General features: G+C 39.8%; 1 protein-coding gene and 1 pseudogene across 1 annotated transcript; both read left to right on the top strand.

Moving 5' to 3' along the window:
* The first annotated feature begins 445 nt into the window (after window positions 1–445).
* LOC116222523 lies at window positions 446–6,982 on the top strand (annotated as a pseudogene).
* A 6,259-nt stretch (window positions 6,983–13,241) lies between these two features.
* On the top strand, window positions 13,242–16,415 carry LOC116222524 (protein asteroid homolog 1-like). Its single transcript, XM_042709227.1, has 4 exons — window positions 13,242–14,549; window positions 14,672–14,885; window positions 15,291–15,459; window positions 15,980–16,415. The coding sequence occupies exons 1-4, from the start codon at window positions 13,242–13,244 to the stop codon at window positions 16,413–16,415; spliced, it is 2,127 nt and encodes a 708-aa protein (XP_042565161.1).
* The last annotated feature ends 7,832 nt before the right edge of the window (window positions 16,416–24,247 follow it).

Genomic DNA, 24,247 nt, shown 5'->3' on the forward strand with positions numbered 1-24,247 from the left:
GGAGATCAATTTGTATCCAATTTGAAATTTGGCCTCCAAATGTTTCCCCATCTTATATTGTATGTCATTTCTGGTGCAAAAAAACGGAATGGCGCTATTTTGAGATCATTTTGCAATAACGGATTTTTTTAGCAGGCTATTTTATGTGAAACGTTTATCAATGCTCCCTCAGACAAGGCCTGCTACATGGTTGTTGCGACCAAGTCCTACTGTCCAACTTATTTATTTGTTTATTAGTTTATTTACTTACTAACTTACTCATTCATTTGGTCACGAATTGACCCCTTTTGCATTCTTATGTTTCGTTTGTTGTATCTCCTGAACAACCTTAGGGATTATTCATGAATTTCGTTTCCCAAACTCCCATTTACAGCCCATGATTACGTTTGATAACTTTAAGTTTCGGTTTCCATTTAGACTTATATAAACCAATAAAACAGCGCACCAAGCGGACAACTAAAGTAGAGGACAGCAATTGGCAGATAAGCTTCTGATAAGTTGGTGAGTGATTCCTCATGACTACGTATTTAAATTTAAGATGGAGTGTTAGAGCCACATTAAGGGAAAAAACGGAGGAAGATTTTTACATTTTATTTTGCGTTTCGAGTATCGGGTGAAATGTGGAGAATAAAATTGAAATACTACTGGCCTCCGGTGCCGAAAGGGAGGTGGAGAGACAGGACATTTAGAAACATTTTGAATATTTAAGAAGGGCTGGGTCAGAGATGGGTGGAGATGAGTAATAGGTTTACCCGTGACATGAGAACGGGTAGAGATATTAGGAGGACTCTGTTCAAAATATAACAAGTTTGGAGATGAATTAGGTTTGTTCTTAGCCATAGGGAAAAAAAGCAATAGCAACAAATAATATAAATCAATCAGTCAGAACATGAGAATACACCACAGTGTCAATTCAAATTTGCAATTTAATTGTATATACAAGTTTAAATTGATTTGACAGTGCATAATGACAAGAACACAACCAAGTCTGATCACTGGTTCAAATCAATTCAATTCAAGTTCAAGTCAGTTCTGTCCCTGTTCAGGCCATTCTGAAGTGTAGCTGAAGGAGAAACGTTTGAACAATGAAAGGAAAATTTAGCCGATAGGGAGATCAATTTGTATCCAATTTGAAATTTGGCCTTCAAATGTTTCCCCATCTTATATTGTATGTAATTTCTGGTGCAAAAAAACGGAATGGCACTATTGTGAGGTAATTTTTGTAATAAAGGTTTTTTAGCAGGCTATTCTATGTGAAACGTTTATCAATGCTCCCTCAGACAAGGCCTGCTACATGGTTGTTGCGACCAAGTCATACTGTCCACCTTATTTATTTGTTTATTAATGTATTTACTTACTAACCTACTCATTCATTCGGTCACGAATTTACCCCTTTTGTATTCTAATGTTTTGTTTGTTGTCTCTCTGGCGTTCCTGAGCAACCCTAGGGATTATTCATAAGTTTCGTTTCCCAAACTCCCGTTTACAGTTTGATACACTTCAACTTTCGGTTTCCAGTTAGACTTATAAACCAAGTAAACAGCGCACCAGGCGGACAACTCAAGAGGAAAGCAAGGAGCAGAATAGCAGACAAGAAAATGCCTTTAATGGACTACTGACCATTTTTCTTCTTCTGATAAGCTTGGTAAGTGATTCCTTATGACTACATATTTAAACTGAAGACGGGGGGTTTGGGCCACATTAAAGGAAAAAATGGAAGAGGATATCAAAAAAGTATTTTGCATCTCGAGAATAAAGTCGAAATGTCGAGAATAAAGTTGAATACCATTTTGAGAATAAAGACACAATATTACGTCAAAGCATAAAGGAATAGCCTGTACGTTATTAATATGATACAGCTCAGTTAAGTTGCAGTTGCACCACTTCAGAAACTCATCATCGCACTCCAAGGATGTGCAGACGCATGTTGGTCAGCCATCAAGGTGAGTTTCTGAAGTGGTGTAACTGTATCGTCAACATTGCGACTTTTGGTATTTCAACTTTATCCTCGACATTTCACCTTTATTCTCGAAATGCAAAATAATAATAACATTTATTTTTTCACCCTTAAGGTGGCCCTAATAGGCGACTCATACAAACGAGTCTTACAAACAAATCTTACAAACAAGCATGTCTACCTATTTAAAATACATGAATGTATACAATACTATTTAAATACGTTAGCTATTACTCAGTAAGAAAAATAAATTCTGTGTGTTTTTGCAATGTGTTCGAAAGATCTGCTGAACAGGTGTATTCTGCAAGCATCGTTTGCTCATTGGGAAAGTGTAGGGCTTTCTAACACCTGGCATTAAAATGCGTATTATTAATATGCCGGATTTTTCATCTGCTAGAGGGTGAGGGATTTAAATGTAATTTCTAGCAGCTACAAGGAACCAGAGAAGTGTGACCAGCAAAGGAGTTACATGTCTCCTCTTTGGCTGATCAAAGAATAAATGTGCATTCTCAATAATCTGCAGTGGTCTCACTTCACATGCAGGCAGGCTCATGAAAATAGTCTAGTTTAGGAACAACCAGGGCCAGGGACATAATGATGGCCTTTAGTACAAGGAGACTGTTACTGGTTCAAGTGTTTGAATTTGTGTGAAGCCTGTATAAAATACGTCATTATTATCAGATAGTAAGTCATAATTATGAGATACTAAGTCCTTTTTCTTCCAGTGGCAGAAATGGGCTTCCATACATTACAATGCAATATATATTAAACAGGAAATAGATTAAACTTAAAGATCATTAAATTAAATAGCAAATAGGTTTGATTATGCATTATGGTGAGATCATACTGTTTCTGATATGTAGCGTAGCCATGAGTTTAGCTTAGTTTATATTAGATGATAAACAGGGATAAGGGGGTGAAAATATAGGAAAGAGAATGAGTTATAAATGAATGTTCTCCTCTTTTTTCTTTCTCACAGTGTTGCTGACAACCTCGAAGACAGACATCATGGGAGTCAGAGGATTAAAGTCTTACATTGAGGGAAATAGTCTGGTTTTAAAAGACTGCAATTTTAAAGGTAGCAGGATAGTTATAGATGGTTGTAATCTGTGTAATATTCTTTACGAAAAATCTAAAATTGACCTGAAGCATGGTGGGGATTATTATGCTTTTGAGATTTTGATCAAGGACTTTTTTAAGGCTTTGAAGAACTGCAACATTAAGCCCTATGTTATCCTTGATGGAGGAAGTGACCACACTGACAAAAAACTGGAAACCCTCAAGCAACGTGCCCGAGACCGTATTAAAATTGGCAAAGATTTATCTTTAGGGCGGAGATGTTACAATGGTGGTATAAAGCCAGTACTCTTGGAAAGTGTTTTCAAACAGATCCTCATTCTTCTGAAGATACCATTTGTTCAGTGCATGGAAGAGGCTGACTGGGAAATCGCTGCTTTGGCAAATCAGTGGAATTGTCCAGTTCTGTCTGATGACAGTGACTTTTTTATCTTTGACCTGAAAGCAGGAGTTTTACCCATTACACATTTCCAGTGGCACAAAGGTCTCACCCAGAAATCCATCCCAGCCAAAATATTTTTAGTCTCAAATTTCTGTAAGGGTTTCAACAACATGAACAAGCAGCTTCTCCCTCTCTTTGCTGCCTTAGCAGGGAATGACTATGTAAACATACACACTATGATTGGATTTTTCAGCTGGGAGCAATTCTCCAGCTGCAGTGCTGCTTTCTCCAGATCCCATGCTCTTCTCGATGGTATCCTCCATTGGTTGTCTGACTTCCCAAATACAAAGAAAGCTATTGGTGCTGTGCTTGGTTTGCTCGGAGATCAGAACGACAGAGGTCCAGTCCGGAAGGCTCTCACAGCGTGCCAGAATGAATATCAACTGACAAAAGGCAACCTTGCCCAGTTCTTCTTGAATGGTGTCGCCCCCGGCAGGCTGCCAATGGAACTGCAGGTTCCTCCCTGGCTGGATCCGCATGCCATTGTCTGAGGGAAAAATGAGCTCGGTCGTCATTGATGCCCTGGTTTTGCAGAGAGTACGATTAAGCTCTCAAGTTGAGAATTTTGACCTCCCCAGCAGCAATGCGATCTCAAGGCCTATTCGCCAGGTGCTTTATGGCCTGCTGTTGTCTGGACAGAAGCAGAGGGATGATAGGAAGCCCAGCGTGGCCTGTGTTGACCTAGCAGAGTGCTATGTGGAAGAATATGACAGGGAGGGCTTGAGTCTGAGCTCTTTCTGGGTAAAGGCTGCCTGTCCTGCTAATGGGAAGAATCTGCATCTGGACACACTGAACGAGGTACAGTATACAATCATAATTCATTTTTCATTTAAGAGATTCATTGGGTTGATAAATCCAAGGTAAAACAAACATTTCAACAAAGCTCTGAATTGACGGTGATGTCTGTCTTGGTGTTCCAGGAACCACTAGAACCACGACTGCAAGTTCTCTGTGACACACTCGGTGTGCCCAGTACCATTTCAACATCCATTGCAGCCAAATTCCAGCTACCTGTCCACGTCACATGCTATTGGCTGAGTAAAGCCGACCCACAGCCACATATAGAGCACCTGTGGTCTCTGCTGCTGGGATTTGTGTTTGGGGAGCTGAGTGGCCGATACAAGGGCCAGGAAGGTGATGCTTAATCCTTAATACATTACTTACCTGCTAGTGTGACTAACCATTGAACCAGACATTTCTGAAGGCAATAGCACTGAAAGTCACAGTAGTAGATTTTAGAAAGGGAAGCTGCATAGGGAATCACATCCTCCTTATTCATGAAATCATTCTGTGGGCACAGGAAAGATCAGGAAGGAAGTGCCATAGTTTAGAGTTGGCTAGCTACTACCTCTGGTTTCAGATGTTTGCCCTCTGAAAGACTGGGGAGACACGATTATAGTTTCCTTAATTAAATAACTGTAAGAAAAATGAATCACACAACACAGCAGTACATGCAGTAGAAGTTTAGTTCCTCACAATGAGCATAGGTGAAGGAACAGAGAGTAAGGAAGATCAGCAGTGTGCTCTCTCTAAGGTTTTGTTTCTGCAGGTATAGCGCTGGTGTGGAATAGATTGAACCGCCTGCGGCTTTCCCCTACGACTGGAGGCCCTGACCTGGAGGCAGCTCACATCTACAGCCAATGGCAGGGGTGCATGAAAGACAGTTACAGGCTCAACCAACTGTTGTGCCTCCCTCTGCCTGAGCCAGAACTTGCACGGTATGTTTACCTCCCTGTGGCCCTTTATCCTACTGCACACTACCATAGAATTACAGATTGGTGCGCAAGATCCTTAGGAAGCTGGGGTTCTTCCTCAATACCACGTCTCTATGTGTTCAGCTCTTCTATCTTGGATATGGGTATGATCATTACCCTGTCATAATGTGTGGTCTCACCTTTTAACATGTTGGTCAGAATGAGTATCTTTGTGCCTTGTAAGACATGTTGATGTGTTGCACACTTACTGTGTTATTTATTTAATATTATTTTTATTAATTCCTTAAATTACTCACAAGATAGTTTGTGGACAGACAAGAGTCAGTGACAGTTTTTCTTTCCACCATGTTAAACATGCCATATAAATAACGTTATACTGAAAGGCCAATATTTGTGAGTGGTCTACCCATGGGGTTTGAAGCATGAAGTGTCAGTAAGCCAGGTCAAAACACTAAGGCACTGCCCTTAGTCAGTAAAGTATTTTTACTGAAAGGCATGTCTCTATCTCCTGTTATTCTCAGGCTTTACTGTGGACCCTTGGTGCACCAAGCTGCTCTGAGGCTGAGGAGAGGCGTGACCCCGGAGTCATTGCTCAGCGCGGAGCCCATCGCCATGCAGCTCTTCAGAGATCTAGAGCATGCTGTGCTGGACTCCCTGGATGCCGATGTTTGGGCCAGATTACAGAAAGCACCACGACGAGATCACCCAAGGGAGAGACGAGCCCGGTCTGTAGGGGATGTGGAGGAACTGGCCACACGATTCACACAGATGTTTGAAGAGGAGGATGAGGATGAAGACTATGGCGGCAGGAGTGGCAAGGCAAAGACTGAGAATGAGGAGGAGGAAATCTACAGAGATGCGTGCCGCATCCGCACCAGACACAAGAAGAAGAGCAGGGCTCTGCGAACTCACAGTCCTGTTCAGCTGAAGAAACGAGAGAGAGTTTGCTGGGCCTGAGCAACACGGTGACTGTACACAGGAACTCAGGACTTTTTTCAGCACTTAAAGCAGTTCAATCTGTGCACTTTGTTAAATCTAATGAATGTTTTGGACACCATGAAATGCACACTATGATGAATATTTGCTAATCGTTTAATGTTTTAATGACTTTCAGTTTTTTAGACTTGTGATTGATAATCTACTGTAATTTATAGGTTTTGTTGTACCAACTATTTAAAAAATTATAGTATATGTGACCGGGGATACTCTTTTCGGATTTTTAATTTAAAGGTTTTTAATTTCTGTATTATCTGCTTGGATCCCTGACTTTGTTTTCATGCACCCATCCAGAGTCAGGATGGGCGGATCCCTCATAGACAATTTGTGAACTTTAAACCGTAATTTAAAAGATCACAAGATGTTGATGCATTGAAGGTCTAGTTGTTAGGTGTTGGTTGTTAGTCATGTAGTTTGATGAATACTATTTGTTCCTACACTTGAAACACAATCAGTTCATTCAGCTGGAAGAATCAAGTGCAAGTAAATTTCAGTGTTGGAAAAGTCTGTGGAAATATTCCATTGGGGCATAATTTATTTGTGTGCACGTGTGCGTGTGTGTGTCTGTGTGTCTCATGACTAGCTAGCTGTTGCTTTTCCAAGAATACATATCATTTTATACATGATCCAATTGTTTGTTTTCTGTCTTGGTGTTGGCAAAGAATGAATCTAGGACACCTCGTTTTAAGGTTGATTCAAATTGAATATACAAGTTTATTCTCAATTATCCACACAGAGAGTTGTTTTTACATGTGCAAAACACAATGAAAAATAAATAAACGAGATAAAAAACAATCTTTACAATCGTCATTCCTTATTGGTTGTTGGCCTAAGCCTGTACACAATAAATACACCATTTTCAACCAATTTGTCAATCTGGCAAACCTACATTCTATTGCGCAGTTTATCTTTCTGCGCAGGCTATTGCTTTTAAGTCACCTAACCGAGCAAAGATTTTTATAAGAATTAAATACATTCAGCATTTTTTAAGTAACCCTATTAATACGATGTTTGCAAATTTGTTCATACTGAGTAGTGACAAGGCTAGGGTGCTTGTTTCCTCAACTGAGACTTGATAGGCTACTGATAAGCTGAGAGAGGAACTGACTGACTACCAGGTTACCGACAGCAAGGAGTTACCTTAAGGGACAGAGAGTGGACAGACTCTGGGGCCTTGTAGGGAAAGATGAGCGCTTCAGTCAGCTGGCTAGGCTGATGAAGGCATTGCTTTGCATTCCACATAGTAATGCCTCCTCAGAGAGGACTTTCAGTATGGTAAAAAAAATTGTTACAGAAAATAGAACTAGTTTGAATAACAGCACTTTGTGCGCTCTCTTATCTTGCAAAATTAACTTTACTAAGCCTGCTTCAAAGTACACCCCATCTAAAAAGACACTTAGGGCAGCCAAGTCAGCCACCTACATATACAACACTACAAAAAAAGTAGTTTTAAGACCTGCGCAAGTTACATTAACTGTTTATGTGATGTTTTTTATGAATTATTTATTCTTGAATTGTTTTGTTGTATTAGAAAATTTCATGAATTGATAATAAGTTATTGCAATAGTTAGTTGGTCTAATAATAATGTTGATCTTTTGTTCAACATTATTGTCACTATGTTCATTGCACATACATAATAATGAATACAAAAATATTTTTTTGTTAATAAATACAGTTATTGTTTATTTATTTATATACTGAAACTACATAATAAAATACGTTGTCTATAAACACTTATATACACAACATCCCTCCCCCCGGCCCCCTCACCCCCCGGCCCCGACCCTCCCGCCACTGTAGCCAAAATCTCCCGGATTTTTCTACTCAAATGTTGGCAGGTATGTATATAAGACACTTGCTCTGTATTCATGTTCTGTAGAACATTATTCTAATCCCATGATGTCAGTGTTAATCTCTTTTTTTTTGTATCTATAATTTGTACAGCTTTCATGGAAATATGAACAAGGTCAGACAGAGCTAGCTATTGGATAGACCTAATGCTAGCTTCAAGGGCACTATGACACAATCTGAGGCTAATCTGCCATCCGACATAAATCTCACCAAATAAACTCTGATACAGTACAGTTGATGCATAATATGGTATTTCGGAAAAATAGTTGAATATAAATCAATATTTACCACAATGTTCTAACATTAGATCAAGGATGGCTTTCTCACATTTAATGTCCGTTTAGCTAACTATAGCTACCATCATCAGACAGAGCTAGCTACATTGGATAGACCTGATGTTAGCTTAGGAGCACCAGTCAGTTAAGGATGGGTTTACCACAATGCTTTAACTTTACATCAATGATGGCTTCCTTCCACAGCTAACGTTGGCTACAATCAGGGGACAAACAGCTAGCTAGTTAACATTCGTATACCAGTATTAGTTGACCTTAACTTGGATGTGTTTTTTGGCTAGCTCGGTGAGTTCGCGCACTTTTGCTGCAACCTGTTCGTTCGTTCAGTTGTGACAGTTGATCCAACGGATGACAGAGGAGGAGTCTGGCGCATTGAGTTGTGTTGATAACCATAGACGTATATACACAGACCCTTGGCTCGCGTGTCAACTCGCCGCCATCTTGGGGAGGTGATGACTGGCCAGTAAACACACGCAAGTAAATGGGGGAGCTCCTGCTTTTCTGGATAAAAAGCACTATAGCGTTTACATTTCTCAACCGATTTCATTGATTCGTTTATATATTGAATGGTTTATGATCTACGAGGAATAAAAAAAAAAGTTTTGTCTGCATGTTACTTAGAATCTTGATAGTAAGGCTATAAATAAAGTGCTATGGAACATACTGCCTATAGACATCAGGGAAGCCAGCTCGCTTAACATCTTTAAAACAAAACTAAAAACGTACCTCTTCACATTAGCCTTTAACTAGCTACCACTTCGCACTATATATATATATATACATACTTTTAATTTAATTTAATTTAATTTAAATCTCTACTGGTGATATTAAGGGGTTAGATTAAATATATCTCTATAATTATATATATATTTTTTTTTGCACTATATCTGAGTTATGTTTCTTTGATGTCTATTTTTATGTGCATGTAATTTCTTTGTGCATATTATGTATTTGCTGTAAAGCACTTTGAGCTGCATTCTTTTGCATGAAAGGTGCTATATAAATAAAGTTTTATTATTATTATTATTATAAATCGCCACAGGCATATGTATATACATCATATATGTCTATGATAATCGCTGCTAGACGCTCACTGTTCTTGTGCTCCCACAGCTCATTCACTTTGAAATACTGAAACAAAATCTAAATAATCGAAATAGTGCTTCTTTAACTACTAATATTGAATTTGACCATTATTGAGAAAAACGGAACAGAATCTGCAAATAGCCTAGCATAGCATACTCAAACTACTGACAGAGAAGGCAAATGTAAACAACCATCAAACACCTGCTTTCTATATTTTTATAGCAGTGAAATACACACATTCAAATATACACATTTTTGTACATTTACACAATTTGATATAAGCATGACCAAGACCATGCATAGTTTTCTTTCCCCTCCGTTACCTTTTCAAAACTTTTCGGTTAGCCATTTCTGATATGCAGTAGCTATGTAGATGCTAAAGCTAGCTTCGTTTATTGTTTCCATGGTAACAGGAGCCGTCTCCGTCTTCGCTTTTCTGTTGGCCATTTCTGATATGCAGCACACGAAGGTACAATAACGGAGGGGAAAGAAAACTATGCATGGTCTTGGTCATGCTTATATCAAATTGTATATATGTACAAAAATGTGTATATTTGAATGTGTGTGTTTCACTGCTATAAAAATATAGAAAGCAGGTGTTTGATGGTTGTTTACATTTGCCTTATCTGTCAGTAGTTTGAGTATGCTAGGCTATTTGCAGATTCTGTTCCGTTTTTCTCAATGATGGTCAAATTCAATATTAGTAGTTAAAGAAGCACTATTTAGATCATTTAGATTTCGTTTCAATATTTCAAAGTGAATGAGCTGTGAGAGCACAAGAACAGTGAGCGTCTAGCAGCGATTATCATAGACATATATGATGTATGTACATATGCCTGTGGCGATTTATAGCCTTACTATCAAGATTGTAAGTAACATGGAGACAAAACTTTTTTTTTTATTCCTCGTAGATCATAAACCATTCAATATATACACGAACCAATGAAATCGGTTGAGAAATGTAAACGCTATAGTGCTTTTTATCCAGAAAAGCAGGAGCTCCCCCATTCACTTGCATGTGTTTACTGGCCAGTCATCACCTCCCCAAGATGGCGGCGAGTTGGCACGTCGCAGCAACGTTCTGAAGCAGACAATGGGGCGTCTATGTATATATGTCTATGGTTTACCCTGTAAGTAGTAGCATGCTAACATTATATGTAGCTCAGACACCTCGCAAATCCTATCAGACATATTTTTCAGTTACAATAACAGGGTTTTTACATTGTACAGTGGGTATTTCTCGTTAACTTTAAAAAAATCTAAACAAAAAAAAGTCAAACAATCAACTTTTAGGTACAAATACGAAAAAAAGCAATAGCAACAAATAATATAAATCAATCAGTCAGAACATGAGCATACACCACAGTGTCCATTCAAATTTGCAATTTAATTGTATATACAAGTTTAAATTGATTTAACAGTCAAATAACACAACCAAGTCAGATCACTGGTTCAAATCAATTCAATTCAAGTTCAAGTCAGTTCTGTTCAGGCCATTCTGAAGTGTAGCTGAAGGAGAAAAGTTTGAACAATGAAAGGGAAATTTAGCCGATAGGGAGATCAATTTGTATCCAATTTGAAATGTGGCCTCCATGTTCCCCATCTTATATTGTATGTAATTTCTGGTGCAAAAAAACGGAATTGCCCTATTTTGAGGTCATTTTGCAATAACGGATTTTTTTTAGCAGGCTATTTTATGTGAAACATTTATCAATGCTCCCTCAGACAAGGCCTGCTACATGGTTGTTGTGACCAAGTCGTACTGTCCACCTTATTTATTTGTTTATTAATGTATTTACTTACTAACCTACTAATTCATTCGGTCACGAATTTACCCCTTTTGTATTCTAATGTTTTGTTTGTTGTCTCTCTGGCGTTCTTGAGCAACCCTAGGGATTATTCATAAATTTCGTTTCCCAAACTCCCGTTTACAGTTTGATACACTTCAACTTTCGGTTTCCAGTTAGACTTACAAACCAAGTAAACAGCGCACCAGGCGGACAACTCAAGAGGAAAGCAAGGAGCAGAATAGCAGACAAGAAAATGCCTTTAATGGACTACTGACCATTTTTCTTCTTCTGATAAGCTTGGTAAGTGATTCGTTATGACTACATATTTAAACTGAAGACGGGGGGTTTGGGCCACATTAAAGGAAAACATGGAAGAGGATATCAAAAAAGTATTTTGCATCTCGAGAATAAAGTCGAAATGTCGAGAATAAAGTTGGAATACCATTTTGAGAATAAAGACACAATATTACGTCAAGCATAAAGAAATAGCCTGTACGTTATTAATATGATACAGCTCAGTTAAGTTGCACCACTTCAGAAACTCACCATCGCACTCCAAGGATGTGCAGACGCATGTTGGTCAGCCATCAAGGTGAGTTTCTGAAGTGGTGTAACTGTATCGTCAACATTGCGACTTTTGGTATTTCAACTTTATCCTCGACATTTCACCTTTATTCTCGAAATGCAAAAATAATAATAACATTTATTTTTTCACCCTTAAGGTGGCCCTAATAGGCGACTCATACAAACGAGTCTTACAAACAAATCTTACAAACAAGCATGTCTACCTATTTAAAATACATTAATGTATACAATACTATTTAAATACGTTAGCTATTACTCAGTAAGAAAAATAAATTCTGTGTGTCTTTGCAATGTGTTCGAAAGATCTGCTGAACAGGTGTATTCTGCAGATCGTGTGCTCATTGGGAAAGCGTAGGGGCTTTCTACACCTGGCATTAAAATGCGTATTATTAAATATGCCGGATTTTCATCTGCTAGAGGGTGAGGGATTTAAATGTATTTCTTGCAGCTACAAGGAACCAGAGAAGGGTGACCAGCAAAGGAGTTACATGTGTCCTCTTTGGCTGATCAAAGAATAAATATGCCGCTGCATTCTCAATAATCTGCAGTGGTCTCACTTCACATGCAGGCAGGCCCATGAAAATTGCATTGCATTAGCCTAGTTTAGGAACAACCAGGGCCAGGGACATAATGATGGTCTTTAGTACAAGGAGGCTTTTACTGGTTCAAGTGTTTGAATTTTTGTGAAGCCTGTATAAAGTACGTCATTATTATCAGATAGTAAGTCATAATTATGAGATACTAAGTCCTTTTTCTTCCAGTGGCAGAAATGGGCTTCCATACAATACAATGCAATGTATATTACACAGAAAATAGATTAAACTTAAAGATCATTAAATTAAATGGCAAATATGTTTGATTATGGATCATGGTGAGATCATACTGTTTCTGATATGTAGCGTAGCCATGAGTTTAGCTTAGTTTATATTAGATCAGGGGTTTTCAACCAGGGGTCCGTGGCCCCCTGGTGGTCTGCGACGGCATTGCAGGGGGTCCGCAACATGAGCCTATGTTGATCAATTCACCATTGACTTTTTTTATTTTTATAAATATACCTGGGCCTGTCAACATATTTTTGTCTGAATAGCCAAGTCGCATTGCCCAAAATACTGATGTAGACCCATATTCAGCGAAGAAATTACACTGACAAGTATTATAGGCAGAATATGTGTGCGGGGGGAGGGGGCGTGGCGGGGGCGGTTACAAACATGAAAAAGAAGGGTACGGCACTGTAAACTGTTTTGGGAATCACTGGCACATCAGTGGGCCGCGGATTACTTTCTGGTCAGAATGGTGGTCCGTGGGACAAAACCAGTTGAAAACCCATGTATTAGATGATAAACAGGGATAAGGGGGTGGAAATAAAGGAAAGAGAATGAGTTATAAATTAATGTTCTCCTTTTTTTTTCTTTCTCACAGTGTTGCTGACCACCTGGAAGACAGATATCATGGGAGTCAGAGGATTAAAGTCTTACATAGAGGGAAATAGTCTGTTTTTAAAAGACTGGAATTTTGAAGGTAGCAGGATAGTTATAGATGGTTGTAATCTATTTAAGATTCTTTACGATGGATCAACATATGATCTGAAGCATGGTGGGGATTATTATGCTTTTGAGATTTTGATCAAGGACTTTTTTAAGTCTTTGAAGAACTGCAACATTAAGCCCTATGTTATCCTTGATGGAGGAAGTGACCACACTGACAAAAAACTGGAAACCCTCAAGCAACGTGCCCGAGGCCGTATTCAAATTGGCAAAGATTTATCTTTAGGGCGGAGTTGTGACAATGGTGGTGTTAAGCCAGTACTCTTGGAAAGTGTTTTCAAACAGATCCTCATTCTTCTGAAGGTACCATTTGTTCAGTGCATGGAAGAGGCTGACTGGGAAATCGCTGCTTTGGCAAATCAGTGGAATTGTCCAGTTCTGTCTGATGATAGTGACTTTTTTATCTTTGACCTGAAAGCAGGAGTTTTACCCATTACACATTTCCAGTGGCACAAAGGTCTCACCCAGAAATCCATCCCAGCCAAAATATTTTTAGTCTCAAATTTCTGTGAGTGTTTCAACAACATGAACAAGCAGCTTCTCCCTGTCTTTGCTGCCTTAGCAGGGAATGACTATGTAAACATACACACTATGATTGGATCTTTCAGCTGGGAGCAATTTTCCAACCGCAGTGCTCCTTTCTCTAGATCCCATGCTCGTCTCGATGGTGTCCTCCATTGGTTGTCTGACTTCACGGATTCAAAGAACGCTATTGGAGCTGTGCTTGATTTACTCGGAAAACAGAAGGACAGAAGTCCAGTCCAGAAGGCTCTCATAGCGTGCCAGAATGAATATAAACTGACAAAAGGCAACCTTGCCCAGTTCTTTTTGAATGGTGTCGCCCCCAGCAGGCTGCCAATGGAACTGCAGGTTCTCCCTGGCTGGATCCGCATGCCATTGTCTGAGGGAAAAATTTGCTCGGTCGTCATTGATGCCCTGGTTTTGCAGAGAGTCCGATTAAGCTCTCAAGTTGAGAATGTTGACCTCCCCAGCAGCAATGCGATCTCAAGGCCTATTCGCCAGGTGCTTTACGGCCTGCTGTTGTCTGGACAGAAGCAGAGGGATGATAGGAAGCCCAGCGTGGCCCGTGTGGACCAAGGAGAGTGCTATGTGGAAGAATATGACAGGGATGGCTTGAGTCTGGGCTCTTTCTGGGTAAAGGCTGCCTGTCCTGCTAATGGGAAGAATCTGCATCTGGAAACACTGAACGAGGTACAGTATACAATCATAATTCATTTTTCATTTAAGAGATTCATTGGGTTGATAAATCCAAGGTAAAACAAACATTTCAACAAAGCTATGAATTGACGGTGATGTCTGTCTTGGTGTTCCAGGAACCACGAGAACCACGACTGCAAGTTCTCTGTGACACACTCGGTGTGACCAATACCATTTCAACATCCATTGCAGCCAAATTCCAACTACCCGTCTACGTCACATGCTATTGGCTGAGTAAAGCCGACCCACAGCCACATATAGAGCACCTGTGGTCTCTGCTGCTGGGATTTGTGTTTGGGGAGCTGAGTGAACGATACAAGGGCCAGGAAGGTGATGCTTAATCCTTAATACATTACTTACCTGCTAGTGTGACTAACCATTGAACCAGACATCTCAGAAGGCAATAGCACTAAAAGTCACAGTAGTAGATTTTAGAAAGGGAAGCTGCTTAGGGAATCACATCCTCCTTATTTATGAAATCATTCTGTGGGCAGAGGAAAGATCAGGAAGCAGGTGCTATAGAGTTGGCTACTACCGCTAGTTTCAGATGTTTGCCCTTTGAAAGACTGGGGAGGCACGATTATAGTTAAATTACTGCAAGCAGAATGAATCATACAGCACAGCAGTACATGCAGTAGAAGTTTAGTTCCTCACAATGAGCATAGGTGAAGGGACAGAGAGTAAGGAAGATCAGCAGTGTGCCCTCCTCTGAACAATGTGGTTTCGTTTCTGCAGGTATAGCGCTGGTGTTGAATCGACTGAACAGCCTCCAGCTTTCCCCTACGATTGGAGGCCCTGACCTGGAGGCAGCTCACACCTACAGCCAATGGCAGGCGTGCATGAAAGACAGTTACATGCTCAACCAACTGTTGTGCCTCCCTCTGCCTGAGCCAGAACTTGCACGGTATGTTTACCTCCCTGTGGCCCTTTACCTTACTGCACACTACCATAGAATTACAGATTGGTGCGCAAGATCCTTAGGAAGCTGGGGTTCTTCCTCAATACCACATCTCTATGTGTTCAGCTCTTCTATCTTGGATATGGGTATGATCACTACCCTGTCATAATGTGTGGTCTCACCTTTTTTTACATGTTGGTCAGAATGAGTATCTTTGTGCCTTGTAAGACATGTTGATGTGTTGCACACTTACTGTGTTATTTATTTAATGTTATTTTTATTAATTCCTTAAATTACTCACAAGATAGTTTGTGGACAGACAAGAGTCAGTGACAGTTTTTCTTTCCACCATGTTAAACATGCCATATAAATAACGTTATACTGAAAGGCCAATATTTGTGAGTGGTCTACCCATGGGGTTTGAAGCATGAAGTGTCAGTAAGCCAGGTCAAAACACTAAGGCACTGCCCTTAGTCAGTAATGTATTTTTACAGAAAGGCATGTCTCTATCTCCTGTTATTCTCAGGCTTTACTGTGGACCCTTGGTGCACCAAGCTGCTCTGAGGCTGAGGAGAGGCGTGACCCCGGAGTCATTGCTCAGCGCGGAGCCCATCGCCATGCAGCTCTTCAGAGATCTCCAGCATGCTGTGCTGGACTCCCTGGATGCCGATGTTCGGGCCAGATTACAGAAAGCACCACGACGAGATCACCCAAGGGAGAGACGAGCCCGGTCTGTAGGGAATGTGGAGGAACTGGCCACACAATTCACACAGATGTTTGAACAGGAGGATGAGGATGAAGACTATGGCGGCAGGAGTGGCAAGGCAAAGACTGAGGATGAGGATGGGGAAATCTACAGATATGCGTGCCGCATCCGCACCAGACACAAGAAGAAGAGCAGGGCCCTGCGAACTCACAGTCCTGTTCAGCTGAAGAAACGAGAGAGAGTTTGCTGGGCCTGAGCAACACGGTGACTGTACACAGGACAGGACATTTTTCAGCACTTAAAGCAGTTCAATCTGTGCACTTTGTTAAATCTAATGAATGTTTTGGACACCATGAAATGCACACTAGGATGAATATTTGCTAATCGTTTAATGTTTTAATGATTTTAATTTTTTAGACTTGTGATTGATAATCTACTGTAATTAATAGGGTTTGTTGTACCAACTATATTAAAAATTATAGTATACGTATGTGACCGAGGATACTCATTTCTGATTTCTAATTTAAAGGTTTTTAATTTCTGTATTTTCTGCTTGGATCCCTGACTTTGTTTTCATGCACCCATCCAGAGTCAGGATGGGCGGATCCCTCATATTTGTGTTCTTTAGACAGTAATTTAAAAGATCACAAAATGTTGATCCCTCATAGACAATTTGTGAACTTTAGACAGTTATTTACAAGTTCACAAGATGTTGATGCATTGAAGGTCTAGTTGCTAGGTCTTGGTTGTTAGTCATGTAATTTGATGAATACTATTTGTTCCTACACTTAAAACACAATCAGTTCATTTGGCTAGAATTATCAAGTGCAAGTAAATGTCAGTGTTGGAAAAGTCTGTGGAAATATTCCATCGGGGCATAATTTATTTGTGTGTGTGCGTGTGCACGTGCACGTGCACGTGTGCGTGTGCGTCTGTGTGTCTCATGACTAGCTAGCTGTTGCTTTTCCAAGAATACATATCATTTTATATATGATCCAATTGTTTGTTTTCTGTTTTGGTGTTGGCAAATAATTAATCTAGGACACCTCGTTTTAAGGTTTTTCAAAATTGAATATACAAGTTTATTCTCAATTATCCACACAGAGAATTTTGTTCACGTGTGCAAAACACAATGAAAAATAAATAAACGAGATAAAAAAACATCTTTCCAATAGTCATTCCTTATTGGTTGTTGGGTTAAGGGGACAAAACTGCTGTCATGAACGGAGACTGAAAACAAGGTATTGGATATGAACGCTCAAGGTGTGTTTTACTTTGAATAAACAAAAGGCCACGATGGGCAAACAAGGCAAGAAAACAAGACTAAGTACACAGGACGTAGCCTGCTAGTCACAAAATATCACATAAAGACAAAAGGAAAAGTCCAGGGCTTAAATAGGAACTCAATTAACACATAGGCTACAGGTGAGAACTAAACATGGAGGGAAATACTAAACACTGGGGAGGATGAACGAACTGGGGTAGCATATGGTGCTGGAGCAGGAACCCGGACTGGAGTAGCTGCAGGGACTGGAGCAGGAACAGAGGAGCGTGTTGTAGAGGCTGTGACAACTGCAACGCTGAACTAACCAGTTCACCTTGACAAAACCTAAAGAGGTTTTGAATACAACACAAAAAGTGAGCTAGTGGCAGAAGCAACCGTAACCAGAACGTACCTCATGAACTTTCTCTGGAAGTTAAAGCTTCTGCTTCATACTTTGAAGACATGTCTATCTACTTCAGCGAGTAGGTGACAATCTACAGTAGCCAGTACAGTAAATATAGTGTACCTACAGTATATAACAGTGTCAACCAAATTAAAAGATAACGAAACATCAGGTTTCTGAGATTGGTGCTTAGGCCCAAAGCAAACAGTAACCAAATTGTGGACAGCATAGTGAGGGGTATGGCCAGTGAACATACTGATGAAATGAATAGGGAATTTGCTTAAAAAGAGAATAAACCACCTTAGTTGTGTAGAATTCTTATGATTTATATCCAAATAGGATTTAAAGAGACTAAAACCTCCCCTAGGTTGTACATATGTATTTTCATAATGAAAAAGAGCTGTACTTTATCTGGTTCTTTTGAGTTGTTAGCCTGACCACTCTAGCAGAACTGGAACAGGAAGACCAGATATCATTTATAAAAAAAATGTAAATAAAAAAAAATTATACTGTACAAGCTCTCTGATTTGAAAGCACAGATCCCTTCCCCAAAAAGCATGGCTCTAGCATGGTGAGCCGGAATGCAAAAAGACTGTTTCACTTATTCCACAAAACTATGGTCAGTGGTCTGTGCTTCCAGTTAGTCAACAGCCACTGTTTGAAACCTTACAGAATCTCATAAATAAAACTGTTCTTTCAGACGGAGTGAAAAAACAAACAGTCTGGATAAGCTTGACATGCAGGTTGTGTATGAGGGTGTGTGAACTTAAACGCAGGCGTGTACGGAAATACTGGGTGTGTTTGCATATTTACAGTAAACGGATTGTATGTGAGACAAATAATATGTCAACATGATTGTGTGTGTGTGTGTACATATGGACATAACTATAGTGACCATAATTGGTTTGTGGATGGCATGTAAAAAAATGAGTTTGTGTGTGTTTATGTACCTGCGAACGTGAGCTGAGGGCGTGGAACAAAGAAGACAAAGCAGGTGAAGGTCATGGTGGTGTCCCTGGGCGTGATCACATTGTCCTGCAGCTGATGGGGGGGGGGGGGGGGGGGGGGGAGAGTCTCAGGGAGGGGCAAGGGCTTTTGGTAAACAAATAATTACAAGAAAAGGATTTTTTCTAAACCCATGAGTCTTGATCAATGACATTTATGGGATCAGGATGTGGTAGGCCCGATTGTAGTCAGAGGATCTTCTTAGTGGCTGGAGACACAGTTATTGGTGTCTTACCAAGTAGATATATGAGGTTGGAATGGAGGTTTATGCTGGTTTTCCACCTGAATGCAGAGAGGTTTGGGAATGAGGCTTTGGGCATGAACCAGGAGCATGTGAGCCTTTACTTAAGCAATAAGGTACGAGAGGCAGTACTGTATCGTCAATAATGTACTGTTCAAGGGTGTTGTTAGGCCCGACGCAAAGCGGAGGGCCGGCAAACCCTTGCACAGTACAGCTGCCAGCAACATTATAAATAGTAACTAAATAGTAACAAACAAAATAGTTGTAATAGCCCCCAAACGTTGTGTATCGCATTTCAGTAGCATAGACTCTAGAGAAAATAGTCCCGAATGTGTGGCTGTTGCTATGCAACAGACAAACAGCATTGGGAACATCACGTTTGTTAGCCTATACTCTCCTGTTTACGGTCACAACCCACAGGAAGTTAAAACTGCCCGGCATATGTTGTGCTGATGGATGCGACAACAGTCGCTAGAGAAAACCTAGATATACAATTGATACAATCGTGAATAATTGCTGTGTCTTATTAGAGCTAAACTCTCCTGAGCAAGCTAGAGTGCTAATAACTAGCGAGCTGTTTAGCCCTTTGGGATTTGGCTACAACTCGTTAGCCCATATTGGCACTCTTGCTTGCTCAGGAACAGTTAGCTTTGATAAGATCCAGGATACATGTCCTGTGATCTCATACATATTGTTTTTGTCTCCAAATGCCATATCTTGGTGTCGTTCACCCATCCTGCAACTGCATATTGAAAGGCATCTCTACTCTTGAAATCTCCGGTTCATGGGGATGGATAATGTACAAGATAAATGTAAATGATGGGGGCAGATGCTTTGCAAAAACAGAGAGGAATTGCTAATCGCTAACGGCTAGTAGCATGCTAACCTTTGATAGGTGGCAATATACCGCGCAAATCCTCTTAGACGTATTTTTCAGTTACAATAATGGGGTTTTTATATTGTACAGTGTCTATTTCTCGGTAACTTTCTAAAAATCTAAACAAAAAAAAGTAAAACTTAAAACTTTTAGGTACAAATACGATGATCTACGGAGATTTGGTCCGCCATTTTTTTTCTAACTAAGGTAGTATATTTTGAGTGCGCACTGATATGGAACGCTCAGGTAAATGTAAACAGCTGTACAGTACATTATGGCTCAATACAGTACACCCCGTGACCTCCTTTCAACCAATCAGAATGCTTGATTTCATCTACCCGTATTATAAATCTCCAATATACAACAGGGGACTTTCCCACTGGTTGTTCCACAGTAGGTCCTTTAGTGGAGTTACTGATCTCTTCATATTCATATCCGCTCATACTTTTGCTATTGCTCATAATCTCTCTCTAGCTGATGACCGAGGCGCACCAATTCATCATCATCTTTAACGCTGCCTCAGAGCTGACTAGCAAGGTATGGCTTCATATTGCCACAGAGTTAGTTTCACAATCAGGTTTGTATTCCACCTGAAACAAAGAGCTCTGTAAGAATGAGCAAAAACTCTAATATTACCATTTCCTCCTGCTTTTTTAATTCTGACATGCTCTGCCAGTGCATCTTTGTACTCTTCTGCTAAAAAAATAAGACAAGAAAGAAGACGAGCTGCCTAGCACTACCAGAGCAGGGGCGTCCCTCTCTTCCTTTAAGAAGCTCTTGAAGACCAAACTCTTCAAAGAGCACTTCCCTTCCTAAACTTGCACTTCTACTAGTACTTAACTTGCACTTACAGCAGTTACATTCCTGCACTCTTTTTCTATTTTTTATATAAAATAGTATTTATTGTTACACTAGGTCTCTATTGCTCGTAGCTTGACTGTTCTCTCCCTTGTACGTCGCTTTAGACAAAAGCGTCTGCTAAATGACTAAATATAAGTGTAAATGTAAGAATCAGGGTCATCGTTTGCACAATCATAAATGGGACAAGTACATTTTAAGGTGCTTAAGGTGATCATTTATCAACACAGAGGTAAGAACAGTAGGATCTATTTGCTGGTCTTGAGAGGTGTCAAGCATGAGTCTCCCAAGCTCCCTCCAAGGAGTAGGCAGTCTACATGGTGGTAGAGAATCACAAACATCAGATAGAGATGGAGTTGCCATTATCATGTCAGAGTTAGAAGTGGAGGAAGGTGGTTTGGATTTGTACTGTAGAATCTCCACTTTGAGTGTGGGAAAGGGATTGGGATTTCTGGTATATTTTGTGCAGGAAATGCAAGACTACTGGCATCTGGTACCATGGGAAAAAGAGGTGGAGAGACAGGAAATCTAAAAACATTTTGAATATTTAAGAAGGGCTGGGTCAGAGAAGGGGTGGAGATTAGGGGTGTAAAAAATAACCAATACGTATTGATATCCGTTTTTAGCGTGTAAGATACGACTACATCAATGCGTGAAGCACTGTCCGTATCGGTATTAAAATTACATGATTGCCCCGATTTCAAAGTTATGAACCAGTTCACAAGCGTTTGTCTCTCCGTTAAGTTGCTATGCAAAAACACTTACTCCCTGACCTGGTCCATTTTATCTCGGTCAGAACAATGACAGCCTGTCATTGGCCAAAGCCCGTATAGCATAAGCCTATCATGCTGTATTCTCACAAATTATGCCCCGAGGTACATGGAGGTTTTATATAGACCTGGAGAGAATGACAGATTACAACTCCCATTAATTTCAATAACCAATGCTATGCGCTAGCTACACCATTAATTTCAATGGCCAATGCTATGCTAGCTACTTCAGCCAAGGAAGAGAAATCGTTGTTGATTGCATTCACATCAATTCTACAGACATCCTCGGATTTAAATAATTATAATAATAATAAATAGGAGAATATTTGTATCATTAACAATTGTGTTTAACATTTAAAGTCATGATTCCGAGACAGAGGCATCGTGATGTCCTAAAATAATCAAAAGAACTATACGAACACTGCAAATGGCAGTTAATAAATAAATAAGCAATAAACTCAATCGCGTGGTTAGAGCCATAGTGGAATAGAATGGACACATCTACATTCTGGAACAGTACCTCCACCTCTGCACTGGTAAAATTAGGTCTGCGTTTACTTCGTTTACCGGTGCTCGCTTTCTGCTTTGACATGATTTTGATCAGTCTGGTTGCTTTCGTTTTGCCTGTGGAGTGCGCACACATTGCAATTGCATGCCCTTATAAGGAGCTGGCGGGGCATTTCTGTATGCAAGTTCAGGTGCATGAGAACCAATTTAAGAATCAGTGCACAGCTAAGAACACTTTGGCGGTTTAAGAACACATTTCCAGGCGTTCATGAATCTGTCAGAGATATTTTCTTAGGTTGATCTTTCAAAGTTGGTAAGAAGATATTTAAGAAGACAAAAAATGTTCGAGAATGAGGACCATTGTTTCCTTACAACTCAGTGTTTTCAATTATTGAACTGCATCGAAACGCATCGAATCGCACTGAATCGTTATTTATCAACATCCATCTTTTCTTGTATCGTATCGTGCCCATGTATCGAGATACGAATCGGATCGACTTTTTCATTAGAGATTCACACCCCTAGTGGAGATATTAGGAGGATTCTGTTCAAAAGCTAACAAGTTTGGAGACTAATTAGATTTGTTCTTAGCCATAAGAAAAAAAGCAATTGAATTGTGTATGCCAGTTTAAATTGATTTGACAAAATAAAAAATGACAAGAACACAACCAAGTTAGATCACTGGTTCAAATCAATTCAGTTCAAGTTCAAGTCAGATCGGTTACTGTTCAGGCCATTCGGTAGTGCAGCTGAAGGAGAAAAGTTTGAACAACGAAAAGGAAGTTCAGGCGCCAGCCGCCAGGCAGGTCAATTTTAATCTGCCAAATTTTGGAATCTGATTTACTACAGCAATTACAAAAAAAAGAAAAAACTCAACAAACTCTGCTACACGATCATTATTTAGTCATACTCGGAACTGATCAAGGAGCAAAATAGGCGTCACCTGTAGATTGGTAGTTCCTGCACCACTATGGAAACAAAAAGGCTGAAGGGGCCGATTAGGGGGGATTAGTGCTCTGAGTTCCTGCAGTGGAAAAGCGCATCTGGTTAGGCTCTTTTACTGTTTCATATATATTTTTAATTTTTTATTGGTATATTGTTTATTTAATCTCTGTATGTTTGTGTGGTGAGGTTGCACATGAGTAGCTGACATCAAAGTAGGCCTACAGTCCACTGCATTCAATTTAATTGTATCCTCCGAAAGGTTCCCTATACTAGTTTATACTGTATGTCATTTTTGGTGCAAAGTAATGTAATGGTGTTATTTTGAGGACATTTCTGCAATAAAGGATTTTTTAGCAGGCTATTCTGTATGATTTTTTAAAAATTATTATTATTCTTTAGACAAGGCCTGCTACATGATTGCTGCGGCCAAGGCCTGCAATCCAACTCATTTATTTGTTTATTTATTTACTTACTAACTTACTCATTCATTCAGTCATGAATTGATGCCTTCTGTAGTGTAATGTTTTGTTTGTTGTCTCTCTGACGTTCCCCAAACTCAGCCTATGATTACGTTTGATACACTTCAACTTATATATAGACCTGGAAAACAGGAGAGACAGGAAATCTAAAAACATTTAGAATATTTAAGAAGGGCTGGGTCAGAGATGGGTGGAGATGAGTAATAGGTTTACCCGTGACACGAGAAGGGGTAGAGATATAAGGAGGACTCTGTTCAAAATCTAACAAGTGTGGAGATGAAGTTTGGAGAGCCATAGGAAAAATATCAATGGCAACAAATTATATGAATCAATCAATCATTCAACATAAGATCAGCATACACCACAGTGTCCATAAAAAATAGCGATTGAATTGTGACCATAAACCAGCAAAACAGCGCACCAGGCGGACAACTCAAGAAGATTACAGCGAGGAACAGAATAGCAGACAAGGAAAAAACTACTGGCCATTTTTCTTCATCTTCTGATAAGCTTGGTGAGTGATTCAAGAATTCAAGAGTGATTTGTTTCAAGAATAAAGTCAAAATGTCGAGAATAAAGTTGAAATACCATTTCAAGAATGAAGTCGAAATGTTGAGAATCAAGACACAATGTTGAGAATGAAGTCGAAATGTTGAGAATGAAGACACAATGGCGGCTAGGTTGAGGACTTTCTGTTACGCTGGTAACGTCAAAAACAAGCATGAAGGGACATAAATGG

The sequence above is a fragment of the Clupea harengus genome, chromosome 11 (assembly GCF_900700415.2).
Source record: "Clupea harengus chromosome 11, Ch_v2.0.2, whole genome shotgun sequence".
Classification (NCBI taxonomy): Eukaryota; Metazoa; Chordata; class Actinopteri; order Clupeiformes; family Clupeidae; genus Clupea; species Clupea harengus.